The sequence below is a fragment of the Pristiophorus japonicus genome, chromosome 20, assembly GCF_044704955.1.
Source record: "Pristiophorus japonicus isolate sPriJap1 chromosome 20, sPriJap1.hap1, whole genome shotgun sequence".
Classification (NCBI taxonomy): domain Eukaryota; kingdom Metazoa; phylum Chordata; class Chondrichthyes; family Pristiophoridae; genus Pristiophorus; species Pristiophorus japonicus.
The window spans coordinates 29,797,044-29,818,292 of record NC_091996.1 but is presented as its reverse complement, the minus strand read 5'-3'; the positions used below and the strand labels follow the sequence as shown (position 1 = coordinate 29,818,292).

Here is a 21,249-nt window from a genome sequence, read left to right as displayed (position 1 = left end):
CCCACTGCCTCTACCACCTAGAAGGACAAAGGCAGCAGGTGCATGGGAACACCACCACATCCAAGTTCCCCTTCAATTGACACACCATCCTGACTTGGAAGTATATCGCTATTCCTTCATAGTCGCTGGCTCAAAATCCTGGAACTCCCACCCTAACAACACTGTGGGAACACCTTCACCACACGGACTGCAGCGGTTCAAGAAGACGGCTCACCACCACCTTCGCAAGGGCAATTAGGGATGGGCAATAAATGCTGGCTTTGCCAGTGACGCCCACATCCCAGGAACTAATAAAAAAAATACTGGGGTTAATTCTCACCAAAAAAAAGAGAAAAGATAGACAGAAATACTGCCAAGACAAAAAAACAGTTTGCTGGTTGAAGCCTCAGTATTAGCATTTCAAATGTTCTAACATTTGATTTGGAGAGCTTTGTCCTTCAGGTGATGGTGGAGATGACATGGCACTGGTCTCAAAAAAACTGTTTACAACGTTCAAGAGATACAGATCACATTCGGTTCGGGTTAAAGTGACCCAAAGTAAATGCAGTGTCCCAGGATTTAAGGTTAGAGTTTCCACAAATTAGCAGATGCAATCAAAGTAAGAACTATTCAATTTACACTGTCACCAACAAAACCACATGTGCAGCACAAATATAAACCAGAGAGAAAGCAGATTATTCTAGCAGATTGATGATATCCTCCCGAGAAGCCATCTTATCATTTCTGTGCAAATGAGACGGTCATAAAAGTGATTGTAAATGGAAGGTCGAGCCATATTCATGTTGATGCATATGATACTGAGGGGGCTCGACAAGGTGGATGCAGAGAGGATATTTCCACTCATAGGGGAAACTAAAACTAGGGAACATAGTCTCAGAATAAGGGGCCGCCCATTTAAAACTGAGATGAGGAGGAATTTCTTCTCTCAGGGGGCTGTAAATCTGTGGAATTCTCTGTCCCAGAGAGCTGTGGAGGCTGGGGTCAATGAATATATTTAAGGCGGCGATGGACAGATTTTTGAGCAACAAGGGGATAAGGGGTTATGGGGAATGGGCCGGGAAGTGGAGCTGAGTCCATGATCAGATCAGCCATGATCTTATTAAATGGCGGAAATGACTCAAGGGGCCAAATGGCCTACTCCTGTTCCTATTTTTTATGTTCTTATGTTGATGATTCAAAACTATTGCATTTCAATTTTTAACAAATATTTTGAATCTAAACAGGAACTTTGTTGATATGCAGAAGAAATATTTTCCAGTAATCCTATCTCTGCTGGTCTTTAATACATCTTGAGTGAATTACAGCAATAATGAGTAAAAGCTTTGCAGTAAAACGCGACACTGAATGGTTTGAGAAAATCACCTTGAACTATATAATCTGATATTTAATCCCAGTATTCGGCAACGTCTCATCCAGTTATGTCAACTTCCGTCATAAGCAAAACAAATGATGTTTACAATAGTATGGCTGACAAGACAGTAGACTGATAAAACATATGATTTCTGAGGAAATAATTTATTTATTACAGATGGTTTGAAGTGAAATAGAATCTGTCTGCATTGCTGCCCCATATGAAGCCAGTACCCAACCAGATTATCTGCTACATACCTGTTTGCAGCTGTGACTTTTCAACACATTGCAATGTGACGGGTCTGTAGAATCCTAGCAACCAAGCTGGGCTGAGAGAATATAGGCGTATGCACAGTACAAACTGCAGTCAATACCTACCCTCACAATTCACTCCACACAAAAGAGTGAAAATAATAACCAGAATCCACATAAAACCATCTCCGTTCAGCACAAAACTACCAACAAAAACTTGCCTTATTTGGTATGAGCATGGAGCTCAGCAAACTACAATCCAACATTAGTAAGATAACATGTTGTTCCTGTGTATGAGGACATCAAGGCGTAGTGGTATTGGGGCACCAAACTTTGGCCCCGAACTTGGTACACTTACCGCCTGCTGCCGCTGAGTTTTTTGGGCGGCCTCCCCTCGGTGCCAGTTTCCTCCAGGCCTCCCGCCGGCAGGAGGGGAGTACCGTTGGGAAGCGCCCGCTGACGGCCGCTAGCGCTCAAGTGTCCTCCCGCCTGCCGCGCTGCCAGATTGCTCCGGGCGGGAGTCGGCGGCAGCAGGGGAAGGACCGCTGTGTGGAGGCAGGTCTAACCCCAAAAGTTAGTAAACTTCTTTCTTTAACAGCGATTTAGGTGGATGGGGTCCCCTGGAGGTTTTCCAGTGGGTTTTTTTTTGTGTAAATTTTAATTTGTGTGTGTTCCCCCCTCCCTGGGCCCGACTCAATCCTCAGCGGCACTCTGGCGACGATTGCATTTGCCGCCGAGATTGGGAGCTCCCGCCCGCTGCTGTCCACATTCAGGGCGTAAGTTGTTTTTTTGCCGCCGTGCGGTCTTTGCCGATCTTATTGAGGAATCTCCTGGCCAAAGTACCGTCAGGTCTCTCGCCGATCCTTTGGGTGGCACTTGGGCAGACCTTAGCTTTGACCAAGTTCGGGCCTATTGTTTATCATGTTGCAGGCAGTGATAGCATTAAACGCTCCATGAATTAGTATGACATGCACCACATGCAATGCACAGCTCACCCATACTACATTAATATATAACACAGTCCAAATCTCTGTGGAGCACAAATGTCATTTTCACTTGCCACATTGCATCTCAGTGGCCTTCCTTGGACAGACAGTCAAATCAGTGCCAAATTAAAGACTGAAGAGTTTTGTGCTGCAAACGCTGAAATAAGACTCTCCATCTAGTTTGACATGAGATGCTCAACAACCATAGGAGAATAATCCATCCCATGTACATCGGAGTAAAGCGGAACTTAGATCTAATAAATTAAAAGGCAGTGCCTCATTCAGACTTTTAGCAGATTTTCAATTTTAATGTCTTCAACTCAATGTACCATTCCTAGTTAAGTGGCCAGGCCGGTGACAATGTTTTGCAACCAGTTGCAAGGGCACATGGAAGAGTACCCCGAATTGACTTGGCCTCTTGATTTTTTTTTTCTGACTTGCCTGTAATAAAGTGGCTCTCTTTCACTCATATATCCTTGATATCTTTTCGAGGATCTTGAGTTTGTCATGTGGAGAATCACATGCACAAACCTACACCTTGAGTTCTCTTCACACAAAAACACAGTATGATACTAGCCCACCGTGTAAGTCAACGTATAACCTTGACGTAGAGCCATAGTGTCACAGAACGCTACAGTGCAGAAACATTACAAAAATTACAGCAATCTTAAAACGTTTGCCTAAATCACTTTATTGTTTTGACCAACATGTTTTTCATCATCATGTCGAATGTATCAAGTCCTGTTGAGAGGAGGGCTGCATTCTATTTCAACTTGTTTAAAGCATCAATACTTTATTCAAAGAAAATGCTCTATAATGTGCTACAATGTGTTGCATAGCCCAGTTTGTAACAATACATCTTTTCACCACAAGTGGGATGTATGTCAATGTTCATCCTCCTTGCAATGCAATTTGGGAAGTATGACACTACCTAATACGGTTACAGATCACAAGCTGACTACTATGAAGTAATCTTTCCCAGAATGCTTTGGAATAAGGATGAACAATGGTGGCAGAATGCTGTAATGCCATAGGATGAACTTCACAAAATGGCAAGCATTTGATTCCTAATACTTGGCAAAGAATTGTGTGCAAAACTGGAATTGGAATTTAATTTGAAAAATCCCGTAATCAAACCGACTTAAGATTGTTAAGATTCTAAGGATAAGGGGTAAGCTCTTTAGGACCGAGATGAGGAGAAACTTCTTCACTCAGAGAGTTGTTAACCTGTGGAATTCTCTATCGCAGAGAGTTGTTGATGCCGGTTCGTTAGATATATTCAAGAGGGAGTTAGATATGGCCCTGACAGCTAACGTGATCAAGGAGTATGAAGAGAAAGCAGGAAAGGGGTACTGAGGTGAATGATCAGCCATGATCTTATTGAATGGTGGTGCAGGCTTGAAGGGCCGAATGACCTACTCCTGCACCTATTTTCTATGTTTCTATGATACATGTTACACCATAAAATTATAATGAACAATTCTAGTAATCTTTATTTCTTCAAACAAAGTAGAATTTATGTTTGAGCTATCTACTCTTGGGGCAAAACTTCATTCATTCCAATAGGTAGAGTAAGGATTTCAGGGTTTGAGTTTGAGATGTGAAATGCTTGGATTTCTGATGATTCAATTCTCGGCACCAGTGAGTCTTACTAAATAAGAAAGTGCTCATTCCACATCAGAATTTATCTTCAGCCCATCCACATTAAGTTCAAAGCTACAGCTGAAACCAAGCTTGAGATGCCCAACCCTAACAGCAGCTGACATTTTACCATTCTTCAATTTGAGCTCGTGTTTGAGCATCTAATATTTTTCAACCAAATTAAAGGGGTGTTTTATCCCTGGTACTTACTTATAGCCAGATATAGCGCAATTAAAGCTCAAGATCCCATATGGCACCTTACATTAATAGCGATATACCAGTGTCTGCACATTGTCTAAACATTTAAATTAATTGCAAGCAGATATAAAACATATCCAGGAAGTCCAGGGGAGCCTGCAGAACTTATTAAAACCGATTGACACAGCAATACATTTATACTCCTTACGGTATCAAACCCAAGGTTACCACTTCCTGGGAATCTCACAACACTTCTCTCCAGAGGCAGGTTGGGCCCAAACTCTGGATTTATACTGTAAATTTAGCATTGCTAAACCACTTCACAGTGATGATAAAGTTTCAGAATAAATTCAACTTTAAACATTTAATTGTCTCAGCACAAAATCGTTGAGTTTGTTTCAAAAACACTGACACAGAATATTTAACGATAGGCGGTCAAAGTTTCATTTTCTAAAATGTTTCCAAGCTTACCAGCACTTGCCAGCCCCATGGCACCTACCACCGAGAAGGACAATAAACATCTTCAACTTCTCCTCCAACTCACACACCATCCTGACTTGGAGATATCTTGCCATTTCTTCATTGCTGCTGTGTCAAGGTCCTGGAGTTCCCTACCTAACATCATTGTGGGAGTATCATCACCAAAGGGACGGCAGTAGTTCAAGAAGGTGGCTCACCACCATCTTCATGGCAACTGGGGATGGGCAATAAAATGCAGCCTTGCCAACATCCCGAGAACAAATAAAAATAATTAAGAAGCTTGAAATGTAGAGAGAAAAACTAGCATTTTTGTAACATTAAAAGCCGCGTTGAATGCATATCCCAGCCCCGTCACACCACTAATAAGCACGAGAGTACAAATGTTATGGCAACACCTTCACCTCCAAGTTCGCCTCCAAATCACACTCCATCCTGACTTGGAGATAGTTTGCTGTTCCTTCATTGTTGCTAATAAATACCCACATTTAGTAAGTTTACGATGTTTTGTATACTTGTGTTCTGCTCACGGTGACAAATGATCACCTTGGACTTCGCAACTTGCTTGAAGATTAAGATGCTGAGTTATCGTTAACACAGCGCAGGATACACTTAAGTATTTTATTTTATTTTAGTCGCGATTCCCTGAAAGAGTATGTACTCATTTTAATACAGGAAACAATGGCATAGAAATGTGGTTATCACTGTGCAACAGTCAAGTAGAATAGGGGAAATGGAGTACAGAACCTAGTTTCACCATTGTTTAGATTATCTCACTTACCTAGTTACCAAAATTAACTTCGCACAATCATATCGCTTTTTAAACAGGGCATCTCTACAAAAATCCATTGTGAAAATATTACTTCCTGTCACCGTTGTTTATGTTGGAGTTATTTATTTTAAAGTGAATTTCCACAGCTGCCAAGATTAAATTTCCAGCTATAGTTCTTTATCAAGAGGTTTGATGAAGGATGGCAACAACTTGAGCTGCGAATGGAATCTGACAAACATGGAGGTGACCTTGCCTGCTCTGTCCACTGCTAATGTGGCCTTTATATGACAGTATTGATTTTCTCCCAAAGACTGCAGATAGAATTTTCTCAACTATAATTTCTCAATGTGACATCTTTCAATTACATTTTTCACTTGACACCATGCTTCACACCACTAGTTATTGCATCGATGCCTATCCTTTGACAGTGATGTATTTTAAATCATTATCCAAAAGGAGATAGGTCCGATTATTTTGTCACTTTGATTGTTCTTCAGCTTTGTTGCCTCCACTTTAAAGTCTGTAACAATCTCAGTGATTTGGTCGAGCAATACATGAATTGCTAACCAGCTGCTATTAATTGTATTTATCTATAAGAATACAGAGTTCGCCAGAAAACAAACAATGAAGACAACTACAAGTACAAATTTGAGTTTATTTCTCTGAAGAAATATAAAATCTCATCAGATCTTCTCTTACTGCCTTGCTGCGACAATTGTAATGGAACAACAGGGCGAAAGTGTATGGATGTTTCTTAAACTCAGTAGCACCACAATGTAGAACTGCCTGACAGGCAAGCCTGGTGTGTTCATCAGGGAGGCCAAGTACATTGGTTGCTGGTCACACTTGGGACATTTGCTGTGGAAAGCATTGTCTCATCATTCTCAACAGGCTAGCAGCATCAACATTGGGAAGGTTGGGGCAGCCAGTAAAGAAGCTTTGGAACATCAGGCAGGTGACATATAGAGCATCAATAATGACAACCCCGGCATATCAGTTGGCGGAAAACCATGGTGTGAGTATCAGACAAGATCAGAGCGCCATTCTTAGATGAAAAATAGTGTGTCAGATGATGATTGCCAGATTGGAAAGCCAGATCATCCAATGGGAAAGTTGGGAGCATTATTGGCTGAGGCCTGGACCAAAATATCATCACTAAAGCTTGCCATAGGAGGGAAGTCATCACGTGACATGCGGAATAAGGTAGGAAGCCTGTCTGTTTTGCCCATTGTAGTTAACATTTACTGGGAGGTGCGAAAACATAAAATAAGGTCACATGTCGTGACCATGTTGCATTAGAAGTGGGAGGGATGTTGGACAGCTTTGAGTAAATGGATTGTAGGTTTTAAAATGCTTAGTTTAGTCTTAATTAATCAGTTTAAATCATAACCACGTCATTGCAAGACCAATCTGTATTCTGAATTAGTCGAGCTCATTCCAATGTAACCTTTTTATTCCGGGATGTGGGCATCGCTGGAAGACCAGCATTTATTGGCCATCCCTAGCTGCTTTGAGAAGGTAGTGGTGAGCCGCCGCCTTCTTGAACCGCTGCAGTAGCTTTACTTCTATCTTAATAACATCTGTCTCCGCCCCTGCCTCAGCTCATCCGCTGCTAAAACCCTCATCCATGCCTTTGTTACCTCAAGACTTGACTATTCTAACGCTTTCCTGGCCGACCTCCATAAACTTGAGCTCATCCAAAATTCTGCTACCCGTATCCTAATTCACACCAAGTCCCATTCCTTCATTACCCTTGTGCTCGTTGACCTACATTGGCTCCCAGTCCGGCAACACCTCGATTTTAAAATGTTCATCCTTATTTTCAAATCCCTCCATAGCCTTGCCCCTCCCTATCCCTGTAACCTCCTCCAGCCCTACAATCTTCCGAGATTTCTGCGCTTCTCCAATTCTGGCCTCTTGTGCATCCCCAATTTTAACTGCTGCACCATTGGCAGCCATGTCTCCATCTGCCTAGGCCCTAAGCTCTGCCTTTCCCTCTTAAACCTCTCCACCTCTCTACCTTTCTCTCTTCCTTTAAGATGCTCCTTAAAACCTTCCTCTTTGACCAAATTTTTGATCCTTGTTTGAAAATTTCCTTATGTGGCTTGGTGTCAAATTTTGTTTGTTAACGCTCCTGTGAAGTGCCTTGGGACTTTACTACATTAAAGGCGCTATCTAAATGCAAGGTGTTAATGCAACTGAGTGGTTTGCGAGGCCACCTGAGGGGGCAGTTATGAGTCAACGGGCAAAGAATTCGGTTGCCTGGTGCCCGTTGTTTGGCCACTATGGATGCTGTTGTAGTTCAAAAATGGTGTCCAAGCAGTGAATGCACACTTCTGGTGTGGGCCACACCGGACGCCATTTTGGCGAGGGTGTTAGTGTCGGAGGTGGGAGTATGAGCTGTAAGTATGCGGAGTGCGCAGATCGTGACGTCAGTCAGTGTGCAACGTTGATCTAACGCCAGCACTGCTATTTTCATCCCCAATGCTGGAGCTAACACACTCCCTTAACCTTGTGACGAGGACACAAAGAATCCGCAAAAGGATATAGACAGGCTAAGTAAGTGGGCAAACATTTTGCAGATGGAGTATAATGTGGGAAAGTGTGAGGTTATCCACCGGTAGGAAAAATAAAAAAGCAAACTATTATTTAAATAGAGAGAGGTAACAAAATACTGCAGTACAGAGGGACATGGGGGTCCTTGTGCATGAAACACAAAAAGTTAGTATACAGGTACAGCAAGTAATCAGGAAGGCAATGGAATGTTGGGCTTTATTGCAAAGGGGATGGAGTATAAAAGCAGAGCTCCCTGGTTTACTGAGGATGAGCTGGAGGCACTTGCCTCAGAGGTGGAGCGCCGTTATAAAGACCTCACCCAGGATGGTCGTGGCAAGCCTCCACCACCCGAATATAGACGCATTTGGTGGGAGATTGAAGAGACCGTGTCCTCAGTGGGCAACATTGTGCAGGATGGAGACCAGTGTCAGAAAAATAGAATGAAGTGGTTGCGTCTGTAAGAGTAAGTAAACATCTTATTGATGCACTCCCATACTACTCAAAAATGTTCTGTGGCCACTGTGTGTGTGTGTGTGTGTGTGTGTGTGTGTGTGTGTCTGTGTGACTGCATGTGTTGCATGTGTGAGTGTGTTGCATGTGTGAGGCGTGTGAGGCGTGTGAGGCGTGTGTGTTGCATGTACAAAAGGAGTAAAGGCTGCAACTTTTATTTCTGCAGGAGAAAAGAACAGCCAATGCAGCAAAGCAGAGGGGCACGGGAGGGGGCCCACCAGAGGTTATCGAGGTGACTAATAGAGCAGCGTGCCTTGGAGTTGATGGGTGACCACTCCATGTCACCGCACGTTGTTGCCGATCCCGTGCTAGAGGGTGGTAAGTTTAAACACCTCACGGGTCTGTGTGATGCTCATGTCATGGAAGCTCATGCAATGTGATGTCAAATGCTTTTTAATGCACTGTCTGTCGGCCATTCATGGTGTAGTAAGAAAGTGAAATGTGTCAGTTGACCAACCCCACCCCCTCAGCTAAACACACAAATGTTGTCCTGTATTTGCAGAGGATCAATCGGACACCACCGATCAATGCACTCCATCCACCTCTGACTCACAAAGGCAGTGTCTCACACCAACACCATCCACCTCGCCGTCGCCAGGAGCCCAACACACCAGCTCCTTCCACTCCCCCTGCCCCCATCCACCCCATCCCCCAAGATCCCCCATATCCACCGCATCGACCTCCGCCTCCCAGAGACACGAAGACCAGGAGGAAGAGGCGGGAGAAGGGCCAGTGTTTGTACCACTTGAAGTCGAGGAGGTGGAAGAGGAGGAATGCAGCCTCCTGACATGTGTGCCACCTGTCCGGCCAACATCGGTTTCTGGGTCCGACTCTTTGGGCTTCGAGTTGGACAAGGCGGGATCGAGTGTTGGGAGGCGCAGTACCCGTGCCGGTGAAGCCACCAAGCCGCACCCACCCAGGATGACACCACAAGCAGATGAGGATGCAGGACGGCTGGCAGCAATACAGGAAATGGTGCAGCTGTCGAGGGAGAGCGTCAACCTGGGTGGAGATGTGCTGCAGACCACGGCTGGGATAGCTGCCAGCATCGCCACCTTCGGTGAGCAGCATACTGCCGGTATGTCACGGCTCATCAGTGCGGTGGAGCGAAACGCTGACTCTGTAGAAGCCATGTGCCAGTCGATCCTTTCGGGCCATGTCATGGAACCGCCCCCCCGAGCCCACACCAGCGACGCCGACACACGCCGAGGAGCTGGAGATGCCAGCAGCTTCCATCTCACCCCCTACATTGTCTCCACGACAAACATGTCAGCGGTGCTCCGACTGCCCTCCTGCACAACATGATGGAGCAGAGGCAGTGAGGGGCAGGGGTGTGGGTCGCTGTGGTGATGGCAGAGCCATGAAGAGGACAATGGGCCTCACATCGAGGCAGGGGAAGGGAGGTGGTGGTAGCAGGTAGAGGGGTGGGTGTTGGTGGTGCTGATGGTGTTAAATCTTGTTAATGTTGTTGGTCTTGTCTCACATGGCTCCTGTTGATTGTCACTTTAATGGTTTTTGAAATAATGTAAAAGATTTGCCTTCACGTGTTTGCATGTTCTGTCACTTTGGAATGCTGGACAAATCAATACAGACACATTTTTTACCAACTCTTGTTCAGTGTTTCACCTTTAGATATTCTGGGGCACGTGCTGAGAAGCAGACAAATCTCCATCTGGTACTGGTCTCTGAGCAATATCTGGCCGTGCACATTATACAACTCTATAATAGGTCCTGACATCAGGCAATTTAGCAAGGATAAGGGTCACCAATGCAGAAAGGCTGTCACTGAATCACAGATAGTTGCAGAACTAGGAGGGCTGACATTAAGGCTGGCATTTGGGCCCACATTCTCGTAGGTGCAGCATCGCTGAGCCACACCCCTGACATGACATGTTGTTCCGTCACATCGCAATCCATTATCGATGGGTTTCCGTCTTCTGAGCCAGAGCTCATGCTGTTCTCAGGATCACATCCTGCCACCTAAGAGACCCTCACCAGATTTTATTGTTGCATAATTGTTTTTACATTACCTTATACCATCTGTACACTCACATTGTCTCACTAAGTCTGTTCTGTGTGCAATGGTTCCAAAACCCTTACAGCACATCTCCATGGTGCCTTTATTGTCTGTCGCATTTCAGCTCCGCTATCTCACACCTGCCCTTCAACGGAGCACTTTTCATTTCCGTGTAAAGTCTCTCTCAGCAGTGTCATTTCCATCTGTGAACTCATTCTGAGGGTCTTACACAAGAACATAAGAACATAAGAAATAGGAGCAGGAGTAGGCCATACGGCCCCTCGAGCCTGCTCCACCATTCAATAAGATCATGGCTGATCCGATCATGGACTCAGCTCCACTTCCCCGCGCACTCCCCATAACCCCTTATCCCCTTATCGTTTAAGAAACTGTCTATTTCTGTATTAAATTTATTCAATGTCCCAGCTTCCACAGCTCTCTGAAGCAGCGAATTCCATAGATTTACATCCCTCTGAGAGAAGAAATTTCTCCTCATCTCAGTTTTAAATGGGCGGCCCCTTATTCTAAGGTCATGCCCACTAGTGGAAACATTCTCTCTGCATCCACCTTGTCAAGCCCCCTCATAATCTTATACGTTTCGATAAGATCACCTTTCATTCTTCTGAATTCCAATGAGTAGAGGCCCAACCTATTCAACCTTTCTTCATAAGTCAACCCCCTCATCCCCGGAATCAACCTAGTGAACCTTCTCTGAACTGAACTGTCTTATACTAGCCCAACATATGTATGTGAGCCGGGATGTGCGGCAATGGGCCGCTCTGTGCGATTGTCTCTCCCGCCCGATTTACAGCCATCTCAGACCATCTTTTCCCCAGCGGTCGTTCCGGCGGGCGGGAGCAGGATCTTAGAGGATCGTAGCCTCCAAAATGGCGATTTTTCAGACTCCGGCATGGGCGGGCAGTAAGAAGTTACACTGGTGGCACTTCCCCGATTAAATTCCCGCCGGGCGGGATCTTGGTGGCACATCGGTGGTACCTGAGGATTTTCCTCAAAAACTGTATTTTTGGGTGGAATGCTCGATGGATGTGGGCGGTACATTGACTAGGGTCGGGGTCATAAGATACTGAGGGGGCTCGACAGGGTAGATGCAGAGAGGATGTTTCCCCTCGTAGGGGAATCTAGAACTGGGGGGACACAGTTTTAGAATAAGGGGCCGCCCATTTAGAACTGAGATGAGGAGGAATTGCTTCTCTCAGAGGGTCGTAAATCTGTGGAATTCTCTGCCCCAGAGAGCTAAGGGGGCTGGGTCATTGAATATATTTAAGGTGGAGATAGACAGATTTTTGAGCGATAATAGGGTGAAGGGTTATGGGGAGCGGGAAGGGAAGTGGAGCTGAGCCCAAGATCAGATCAGCCATGATCTTATTAAATGGTGGAGCAGGCTCGAGGGGCCAAATGGCTGACTCCTGCTCCTGTTTCGTATGTTCTTATGTTCTTAATCTTGCACAGCTGAGAATGCATTCAGCAGCCAGAAGCACCCTCCACCAGTGCTATTTAAAGGGAGCATCACCTGCTTACAGGTTAGTTGTTGATTGATTGTTGAGTTTATAGAAGTGTTTGGTGATTTCTAGACTTCTTTAAATTTGCCTGAAGTCTACAAGGAGTGTTTGGCACATGCTCAAGGACTTTGTACTGACTTACAAAGGGGTCTGCTCAGACCAGTTGCTCCCAGAGATGGCTGCAGTAGTTTGTATCCCCCTTGGCCTGCAGCATGACAGCGAGAATGAGCAGAGGCGACACAGAGCAGGATAAGCTGCTCCGAATTGGGAGGAGGAGGAGGGGGAGAAGGGCTCTCAGTGGGAGGCCATATCCACCTAGAGTTTTCAAGGAGCAATTCTCCTACCTCAACCTCAGCCACAAACAGAGAAACATAGTAAATAGGTGTAGGAGTAGGCCATTCGGCCCTTCGAGCCTGCATCACCATTCAATATGATCATGGCTGATCATGCAACTTCAGCACCCCGTTCCTGATTTCTCTCCATACCCCTTGATCCATTTAGCCATAAGGGCCACATCTAACTCCCTTTTGAATATATCTAACGAACTGGCCCCAACAACTTTCTGCGGTATAGAATTTCACAGATTCACAATTCTCTGAGTGAAGAAGTTTCTCCTCATCTTGGTCCTAAATGGCTTACCCCTTATCCTTAGACTGTGACCCCTGGTTCTGGACTTCCCCAACATTGGGAACATTCTTCCTGCATTTAACTTGTCCAGTCCTGTCAGAATTTTATATGTTTCTATGAGATCCCCTCTCAGTCTTCTAAATTCCAGTTAATATAAGCCTATTCGATCCAGTCTTTCTTCATATGTCAGTCCCGCTATCCCGGGAATCAGTCTGGTGAACCTTCGCTGCACTCCCTCAATAGCAAGTGTGTGCAACATCTCCATTTTACTAAGGAGGTGCTCACAGAAATCTGCCAGCTGCTGCAGGCAGACCTGCAGCCTCAGACCAGGGCGAAGATGGCATTGCCAGTGGCTGTCAAAGTGACCGTAGCCTTCAACTACTTTATGCGGGGTTCCAACTGGAGGAGGTGCCATCTGTAACATCTGCCAGTTCGCCATCAACTCTTATATAAAGGAGGTGATTGAGGCTCTATAGAATCATGGAATGGTTACAGCACAAAAGGAGGCCATTCGGCAAGTTGTGCCGGTGCCAGCTCTCTGCAAGAGCACTTCAGCTAGTCCCACTCCCCCACCCTTTCCCTGTAGCCCTGCAATTTTTTTTCCTTCAGGTACTTATCCAACTCCCTTTTGAAAGGTGTGATTGAGTCTGCCTCCACCACCCTCTCAGGCAGGACATTCCAGATCCTAACCACTCGCTGCGTAAATAAGTTTTTTCTTATGTCGCCTTTGCTTCTTTTGCCAATCACTTTAAATCTGTGTCCTCTGGTTCTCGACCCTTCCACCAATGGGAACAGTTTCTCTCCATCTACTCTGTCCAGACCCCTCATGATTTTGAACACCTCGATCAAATCTCCTCTCAACCTTCTCTGCTCAAGGAAGAACAACCCCAGCTTCTCCAGTCTATCAATGTAACTGAAGTCCCTCATCCCTGGAACCATTCTCGTAAATGTTTTCAGCACCGTCTCTAAGACCTCCACATCCTTCCTAAAGTGCGGTGCCCAGAATTGGACACAGTGCTCCAGTTGAGGCTGAACCAATGTTTTATACAAGTTCATCATAATATGGGATTGGGGGTAGTGTGCTGACATGGATTGAGAACTGGTTGTCAGACAGGAAGCAAAGAGTAGGAGTAAATGGGTACTTTTCAGAATGGCAGGCAGTGACTAGTGGGGTACCGTAAGGTTCTGTGCTGGGGCCTCAGCTGTTTACACTGTACATTAATGATTTAGATGAGGGGATTAAATGTAGTATCTCCAAATTTGCGGATGACACTAAGTTGGGTGGCAGTGTGAGCTGCGAGGAGGATGCTATGAGGCTGCAGAGCGACTTGGATAGGTTAGGTGAGTGGGAAAATGCATGGCAGATGAAGTATAATGTGGATAAATGTGAGGTTATCCACTTTGGTCGTAAAAACAGAGAGACAGACTATTATCTGAATGGTGACAGATTAGGAAAAGGAGAGGTGCAACGAGACCTGGGTGTCATGGTACATCAGTCATTGAAGGTTGGCATGCAGGTACAGCAGGCAGTTAAGAAAGCAAATGGCATGTTGGCCTTCATAGCGAGGGGATTTGAGTACAGGGGCAGGGAGGTGTTGCTACAGTTGTATAGGGCCTTGGTGAGGCCACACCTGGAGTATTGTGTACAGTTTTGGTCTCCTAACTTGAGGAAGGACATTCTTGCTATTGAGGGAGTGCAGCGAAGGTTCACCAGACTGATTCCCGGGATGGTGGGACTGACCTATCAAGAAAGACTGGATCAACTGGGCTTGTATTTACTGGAGTTCAGAAGAATGAGAGGGGACCTCATAGAAACGTTTAAAATTCTGACGGGTTTAGACAGGTTGGATGCAGGAAGAATGTTCCCAATGTTGGGGAAGTCCAGAACCAGGGGTCACAGTCTAAGGATAAGGGGTAAGCCATTTAGGACCGAGATGAGGAGAAACTTCTTCACTCAGAGAGTGGTGAACCTGTGGAATTCTCTCCACAGAAAGTTGTTGAGGCCAATTCACTAAATATATTCAAAAGGGAGTTAGATGAAGTCCTTACTACTCGGGGGATCAAGGGGTATGGCGAGAAAGCAGGAATGGGGTACTGAAGTTTCATGTTCAGCCATGAACTCATTGAATGGCGGTGCAGGCTAGAAGGGCCGAATGGCCTACTCCTGCACTTATTTTCTATGTTTCTATGTCTATGTTCCTATCCACGCTTATATGCAAAGAGAGGTAAATCATTTCATTCTCTCTTGCCAGAGAAAAGCAGGCCAAGCAAGCACGTGGCTTCGCCAAGATAGCAGGCTTCCCGAAGTGCAGGGTGCCACAGACTACACACACGTCGCTTTGCAGGAGCCGCATCTCAATTCTTAGATGTACCGCAACCAGAAAGGATTCTACTCCCTCAACATGCAGCTGGTGTGCGACCATACACAGTGCATCATGACACCAGTCATGAAGCCTTGATTCTGTGGCAGGCTGCTGTTCCATTTGAGTCACCACGACAAAACTGAGGGTGGCTCCTGGGCAACAAGGGCTATCCGCTGACCACCTGGCTCATAACTTCTCCGCGCAACCCACACACAAGTGGGCAGCCACACAGAATCTGATCGAGCAGACCACTGTAATCCTCAAACAAAGTTCCACTTCCTGGTCCGCTCTGGAGGAGCCCTGCTGTACTCACCAGACTGCGTCTCAAGACTCGGTGTGGTCTGCTGCATGCTCCATAACCTCGCCATCGTGACGGCACAGTCCTTGCCACCAGGCATACAGCGAGCAGCTGAGGAGGATAAGGAGGAAGAAGAGGAAGAGGAGGAAGCGAAAGTGAGGAGGCAACTGAGACAGCCTCTTTTTGCCTGCGCTGTCTGTGATTGACTCATCTAACTGCAGTACCAGTGAACGCAGCCCCAATTCCACATTGACCAATGGTCCCACACCTTACCTTCCCTCTGTTACTGACCATCGCAGTGTCCTCTTGGCCACAATGATACAATAAAAGCCACCATAAAACAAATATTCCAAATCAATTTTATGAATCAAACCATTGCAATATTTCATTCAAAAGTCAACGAATCATGCTTGTGCATTCCCTTTGTTCCGTCTGCTATTGCCTGTCCTGGTGCTTCTATGCAGTGCTAGACCAGTGGCTGCAGCATGGCTGGTGGAAGCCTGCTGATTTTCAGTGGAGGAGACTGCAGATGGCCTTGCAGGAAGACCTCGAGCAGCTCTGGACCTAGTAGGCCCAGCTTCGGACTGCACCACCTCAATGGGCGGCAGCAGTCTGGGCTGACTGGCTGACAGGCAACAGCAAGGGCACTGGCAGAGTGGCAGTGGTGGGAAGACGAATGTTGTCATTCCGAGAGAGGACGGCAGGTTCGTCCTCCATGGAGCTACTGCCACTTCCCCGGAACAGCGCCTCAGCAAGCCTAGTAATCTGCTGAAGGACAGAATGCTGGACTGCTGGGACACCCAGCAAGCCTCTTTCAACACTGGTAAACTCAGCCATGATGGCAGCAGTCTGTGCTTGCATGGCAGCAAGCGGAGCTTACATGACTGCAGTCTAAACTTCCACTGCAGCACTCAGACGTTGGGTGGCTTCTCCTTGTGCTATAATGGAAGCTGAGTCTTTGGCCATGAAACGCTGCATTGTGGTTGGTTCCACAAGTGCGCTAATGAATGTCCCCACCCCTTCCACGCTGGAAATGATGGGCTCCAAGCTCTGCGCAAAAGCCCTGTGCAATGTTGGAGCTGGAAATCTCCGTGCTCCTTGACATTGCACTCAGGCTTTCTGGCTAGCCTGCCAAGGGATCGAGTATTTTATTGTGCGTACCCATCAGCTTTGTTCTGTAGGCCGCCCCATTGAAGTCCTCACCTGAGTCCTGTGCAGCAGAACTCATGTGCAACCTCGCCTTCTGGGGAGCTGGCATCTGCGCTACCCTTTTCCCCCCATCTGACTGATGGTCACTCGTGCCCGGTGTCTCACCACATTGAGATCCCACATCTAACCTCGCCTCTAACGTACACAGAGTGTCAGGATCTGAGCTGGTGGCTGCGAGTGTGAAATCGAGTCATGGTGTGTCTTCAGCATCACGGCCTTCTTCCTCTTGCATTTCCTGCTCCTCCACCACTGCCTGGCCAGGTTGCCGTTCTCGACTATCTGAAAGGAGAAAGGCACAAGGGTAGGTTTGCAGCGAGTGGAGGGGGGAAAGCGAGTGGTGCATGGTTACACCATCTGCAGCTTGTAAATCAGAAGACATTGTGGGACGAGGGGGAAGTGGTCTATGAGACTGAGGATTAGGTATAAGTATGCAGTCATAGTCAATTGATTCAGCACCGCCACTGGCCATGGGCTCAGCGATGTTGCTCCCAAGAGTGGCCGGCACTGTCTCCTCCATCGGGGTAAGGTTATGCAGGCCGCCTGTTCCCCTTCGGGTAGCCCCTAATACAAGAAAGATGGATGTGTGCCAGTGAGTGTCGTACAATCTGTTTGGGTGATGTACCTGTCATGGTTGAATAGCTGGCAGTGTGTGCAAGCTGCGAGATGTGAGTGTGAGGCTTGCAGCAGTGAAAAGTATGTGAGGGTGACGTCAAGCTATCAATGCATGGTATGAGTTGTGATTGATCGAGATTGTTGGTAGGTGAGTGAAGTGGGGGTGGGGGTGGGGGGGGGGGCGAGGTGAATTGAGCAGTGTGTGAGCCTAGTGGTTCAGTTGTAAGGATATGGCTTTGAAGATGAATTCACTGACCTTGATCATTCGTGTAAAGTCATTGAACTTCTTGCAGCACTGCATTGACCACGATGGCTATCTGTTCCCATTACCTTTTCCGATTTTACTTGGAGGGCCTTCTGGCCACCTGTGGATAGAGGACCTCTGTTCTCCTGTACACCTCCTACACCAAGGTTTTCGGTGCTGCATCTGATAACCTTGGAGCACGTTTTCTTCCCTGTTGTGCCATCAGTACTTCTTCTTCCTGCTGACACTCTGTTCCCCAGTTGAACCACCTGCTGCAGCCAGAATGCACCTCCCGTTTAAGAGGTGCAGGCTGCCTTTAATTGGAGCTAGCCTCGCATGAAATTGGTCCCTCTGCTGCGTGCAGCCATTCAGCAGCTCGTTCAACCACAGGCTGCACGCCACAATCATTCTAATTAGCAGGCAGCACGTTTGAACAGACGCGGGTTAATCGCGCATCGTGATCCCATTGCCCGCTTTCGGGGCCAATCCAATTTTCCACTCAATCACTTTGGCATGGGACTGGAGTTACCGGGTAAGGATAGCAGGGTTCCTTCCCTAAGGGACATTAGTGAACCATTTGTGTTTTTAATACAATCCAACAGCTTCATGATGTCACTTTTACTGATACCAGCTTTTTGTTTTAAATGCAGATTTTTAAAACTAGTTTCAAATTCCTAAACTGCCATGATGGGATTTGAACTCTCAAGCTCTGGATAATTAGTTCAGGACTCTGGAATATTAATCCAGTAACTTAACCATTACCTTATCTCTGGATAAAAGCTTTCAGTTTTTCAATTTCTTTAAAAAAAATGATCCTAATTATCACTTTACCAGTTATTATGTAGCATGCATCAAATGGCCAAAATATGTGTGTTGAAACATTTTGCATGCAAGTGTCTTAATACTGGAACTTACTGAAATAATGATGCAACCTTTTTGGAAATGCCAGCTAATTGTTTTGAGATACCGGTTTGTATCTTTTATTATGCTCTCACTATGGTGATCTCTAAATCTGAATCTCCACTTGTGTAAGGAAATATCAGCTAATGTCTTCACTTCAGTGCCTTAGCAGCTTGGCAACTCACTTCAAACCTTCACTAAAAGTAACCTGAAATATTTTTCCAAATAATCATCTAGACAATAAAAGAGGTGATAAAGGATGGAATCATTAGTAGATTCTGCCTGGCCTGGATAATTCTTGCGTGGCTGCTCATTAAATGAAAGTGAAGATTCCCCTATTCAATCAATAAAATCTCATCAATCAATAAAAGGGTACCAGAATAACTAAAATACTTTCATTTTGTACCATATTTTCCAAGAATATAAGGTATTTACTTTAATACAAGATTGCTTAAATATTGATGTTAATAATCCATTTTGCTTTAAAAATCCATGTTTGCGTATTTAACATTGGTGCCTTAATGCTTTTAAAATTTAATATTTTTCCTCAAAAGGCTGATTGCAGCTTTAGAGAATATTTAGGGTTCAATTAAAATCATTTCCTAAATGAAAGAAAAGAAAAAGCAAACACTCATAACTTGTCAAACTATGACCTCAAATGAAACATTGAAAGTTTTCAGGTCGCAGTATGTCTAAGCATCATCACGTACTATAAAGTTTTACACTTGCATGCGGCCTTGCAGCGTAGGTGGTTCAGCACTAGACGATTAATAGAAAGCTGCAAGGTGAAACCTCTGCCCCAAGTGGTGCCACTCTAACTTTTGTAAAGATGGAATGAGACTGTGCCAAAGGCAAGCTTTTCATATCTGTGACAGGAAAACCAACACAATCTGACTCCAATTAAATCATGCCTCCTGCTGGTGGATTGTGGACAACAGTGATGGATACACCTGCGATGCAGCCCCTCCCAACTGGAACTAGTTGTGCAATGTGAATTAGTAAACAGAATAAGTAAATGTATAAAATGTAAGAAACAGCACTCAACCTAATTAGTCACGGCGAGTCTGTTCAGTACTAAATAGCATGATTGACTATTTCCTCAGCAATGACTTTTATTCATCAAGTTGAAAATTGTCTTACCTTAAGTTCTCTGAAGAATATACAACTGCGTGCCCATTCAACTATGGAAAAGAGGGTCTGGTCAGCCATTTTGCACATAAGACCGAAGGTGCTAAGTTTTTCATGTTTGCCCCTACTGGCCTGTTCCTGTTGTAGGTACGTCAAAATCTTAGCTTGGACTTGAAGTTCATCAGGCTCACACCGTAAGAGCTCTAGAATCAGCTGTGGGATTGTAGGAGGAGAACTGGATTGATAGGTGTCTGGATAGGGGTAGCTAGCCAGAGATTCTGGTGAACTTGCGTAGTGGTCTGGGTATTCGGACTTGATTGTCCGGTTGTGAAACGATGTGTACTGATAGTTTGGCAGTGCTCCATGGTTTGGCACAGACATGCCGATTGATGGTGCTCCATACGGGTTTCTATCATAATCTATAGCTGGTAAAGTGGCTGCGTTAGGTGGCATGCCTTTGGATACGGAATGTATATTATGTATGGCAGTTGAGAGTGAATAGTCAGTCTGCACCGATGACACCATTTGAGGCACAGTCTCTAGCTTAAAGCCATTTGCTCGTATCAGGGCTTTCTTTTGTTGTTTTAAGGCTCGGTCACGTTTGTACATTGGCCCAAATTTGTTTCTTCCTCCTCTCATTCTGTCTGCACGGACAGCTAGTTAAGAAAGCAAAAAGAATACTCATCAAGTCAACCTGGGCAGAAACAGTTAAGATACCACACTATTTCAAACACATGCTATTAGGAGTATACCAGGCACGAATCTTCAAAGATTCACAAGTTCACAAGTCAACGAACCTTTATGAAGTTGTTTGACATGCAAATGTTTATTACTAAATTCATCAACTATCCTCTGAATAGGGATGAAGGAAAATTAGTATCAAAAAGAGAAAATATCACTGTTTTTCCCCTAAAACTAAGATAAACCCATTTTTTTCAACCTTTCAACTTTTTTTTGGCAAAACTTCTGAACCTTTTTATTTTGTTTCTTTTTCTCTTTAGTTTTTTCATATGTGGCTCGCAACAAAATGCTGAGCTGGCAACTGCTTCGAATTATATTGTTTGATATGCTGATGGACCTATAATAAAACAGGGATTGGAATGTGTGACCGGAGGTTATTTAAGTGATAAACATTGTTAATAGATTGTATAATATAACTAAATGATAAAATTAGGAACCCCCCAAGCAGAAATGCCAGTTAATGACTCCTGTGTGCCATATAAATATTGATGATCACTGGCTGTAGTAATAGCCTCCAGGAGTTGTTTGTTGTTGCATTGCATACTCAACACAAAACGCCAAAGGCCCCGGTTTATAAGTTATTATGGTCATAATTATTGAATCTACTGATTTCTAGAAATATATTCTTTTATTTAATGTTCAGTATCGGTGGGAGCTGAGGAGCAAGAATCGGAGATGTTAAATGAACATTAGTTCGCTAACAAATGTAAGTGAATCTTTGTTCTTTTCAAAATTCCAGCATACAGAGGACATCTGGTAATCCAATTTTGGATCTGAAAACTCTTTCCAGCTCTCACTTATTTTTGGCAACTTCTAGTGCGTTACATAAATTTCTTCAATCACTAGTG

At 45.1% G+C, this 21,249-nt stretch overlaps 1 protein-coding gene across 2 annotated transcripts in view; it reads right to left on the bottom strand.

The window, feature by feature from the left end:
• Positions 1–21,249, bottom strand: part of LOC139232461 (nuclear receptor subfamily 5 group A member 2-like) — a 125,982-nt gene that overhangs the window by 68,153 nt on the left and 36,580 nt on the right. For both annotated transcript variants that reach the window (XM_070862678.1, XM_070862679.1), the window contains exon 4: positions 19,673–20,316. In XM_070862678.1, coding sequence (XP_070718779.1) covers positions 19,673–20,316 — 644 coding nt within the window. The remainder of the gene's footprint in view (positions 1–19,672; positions 20,317–21,249) is intronic.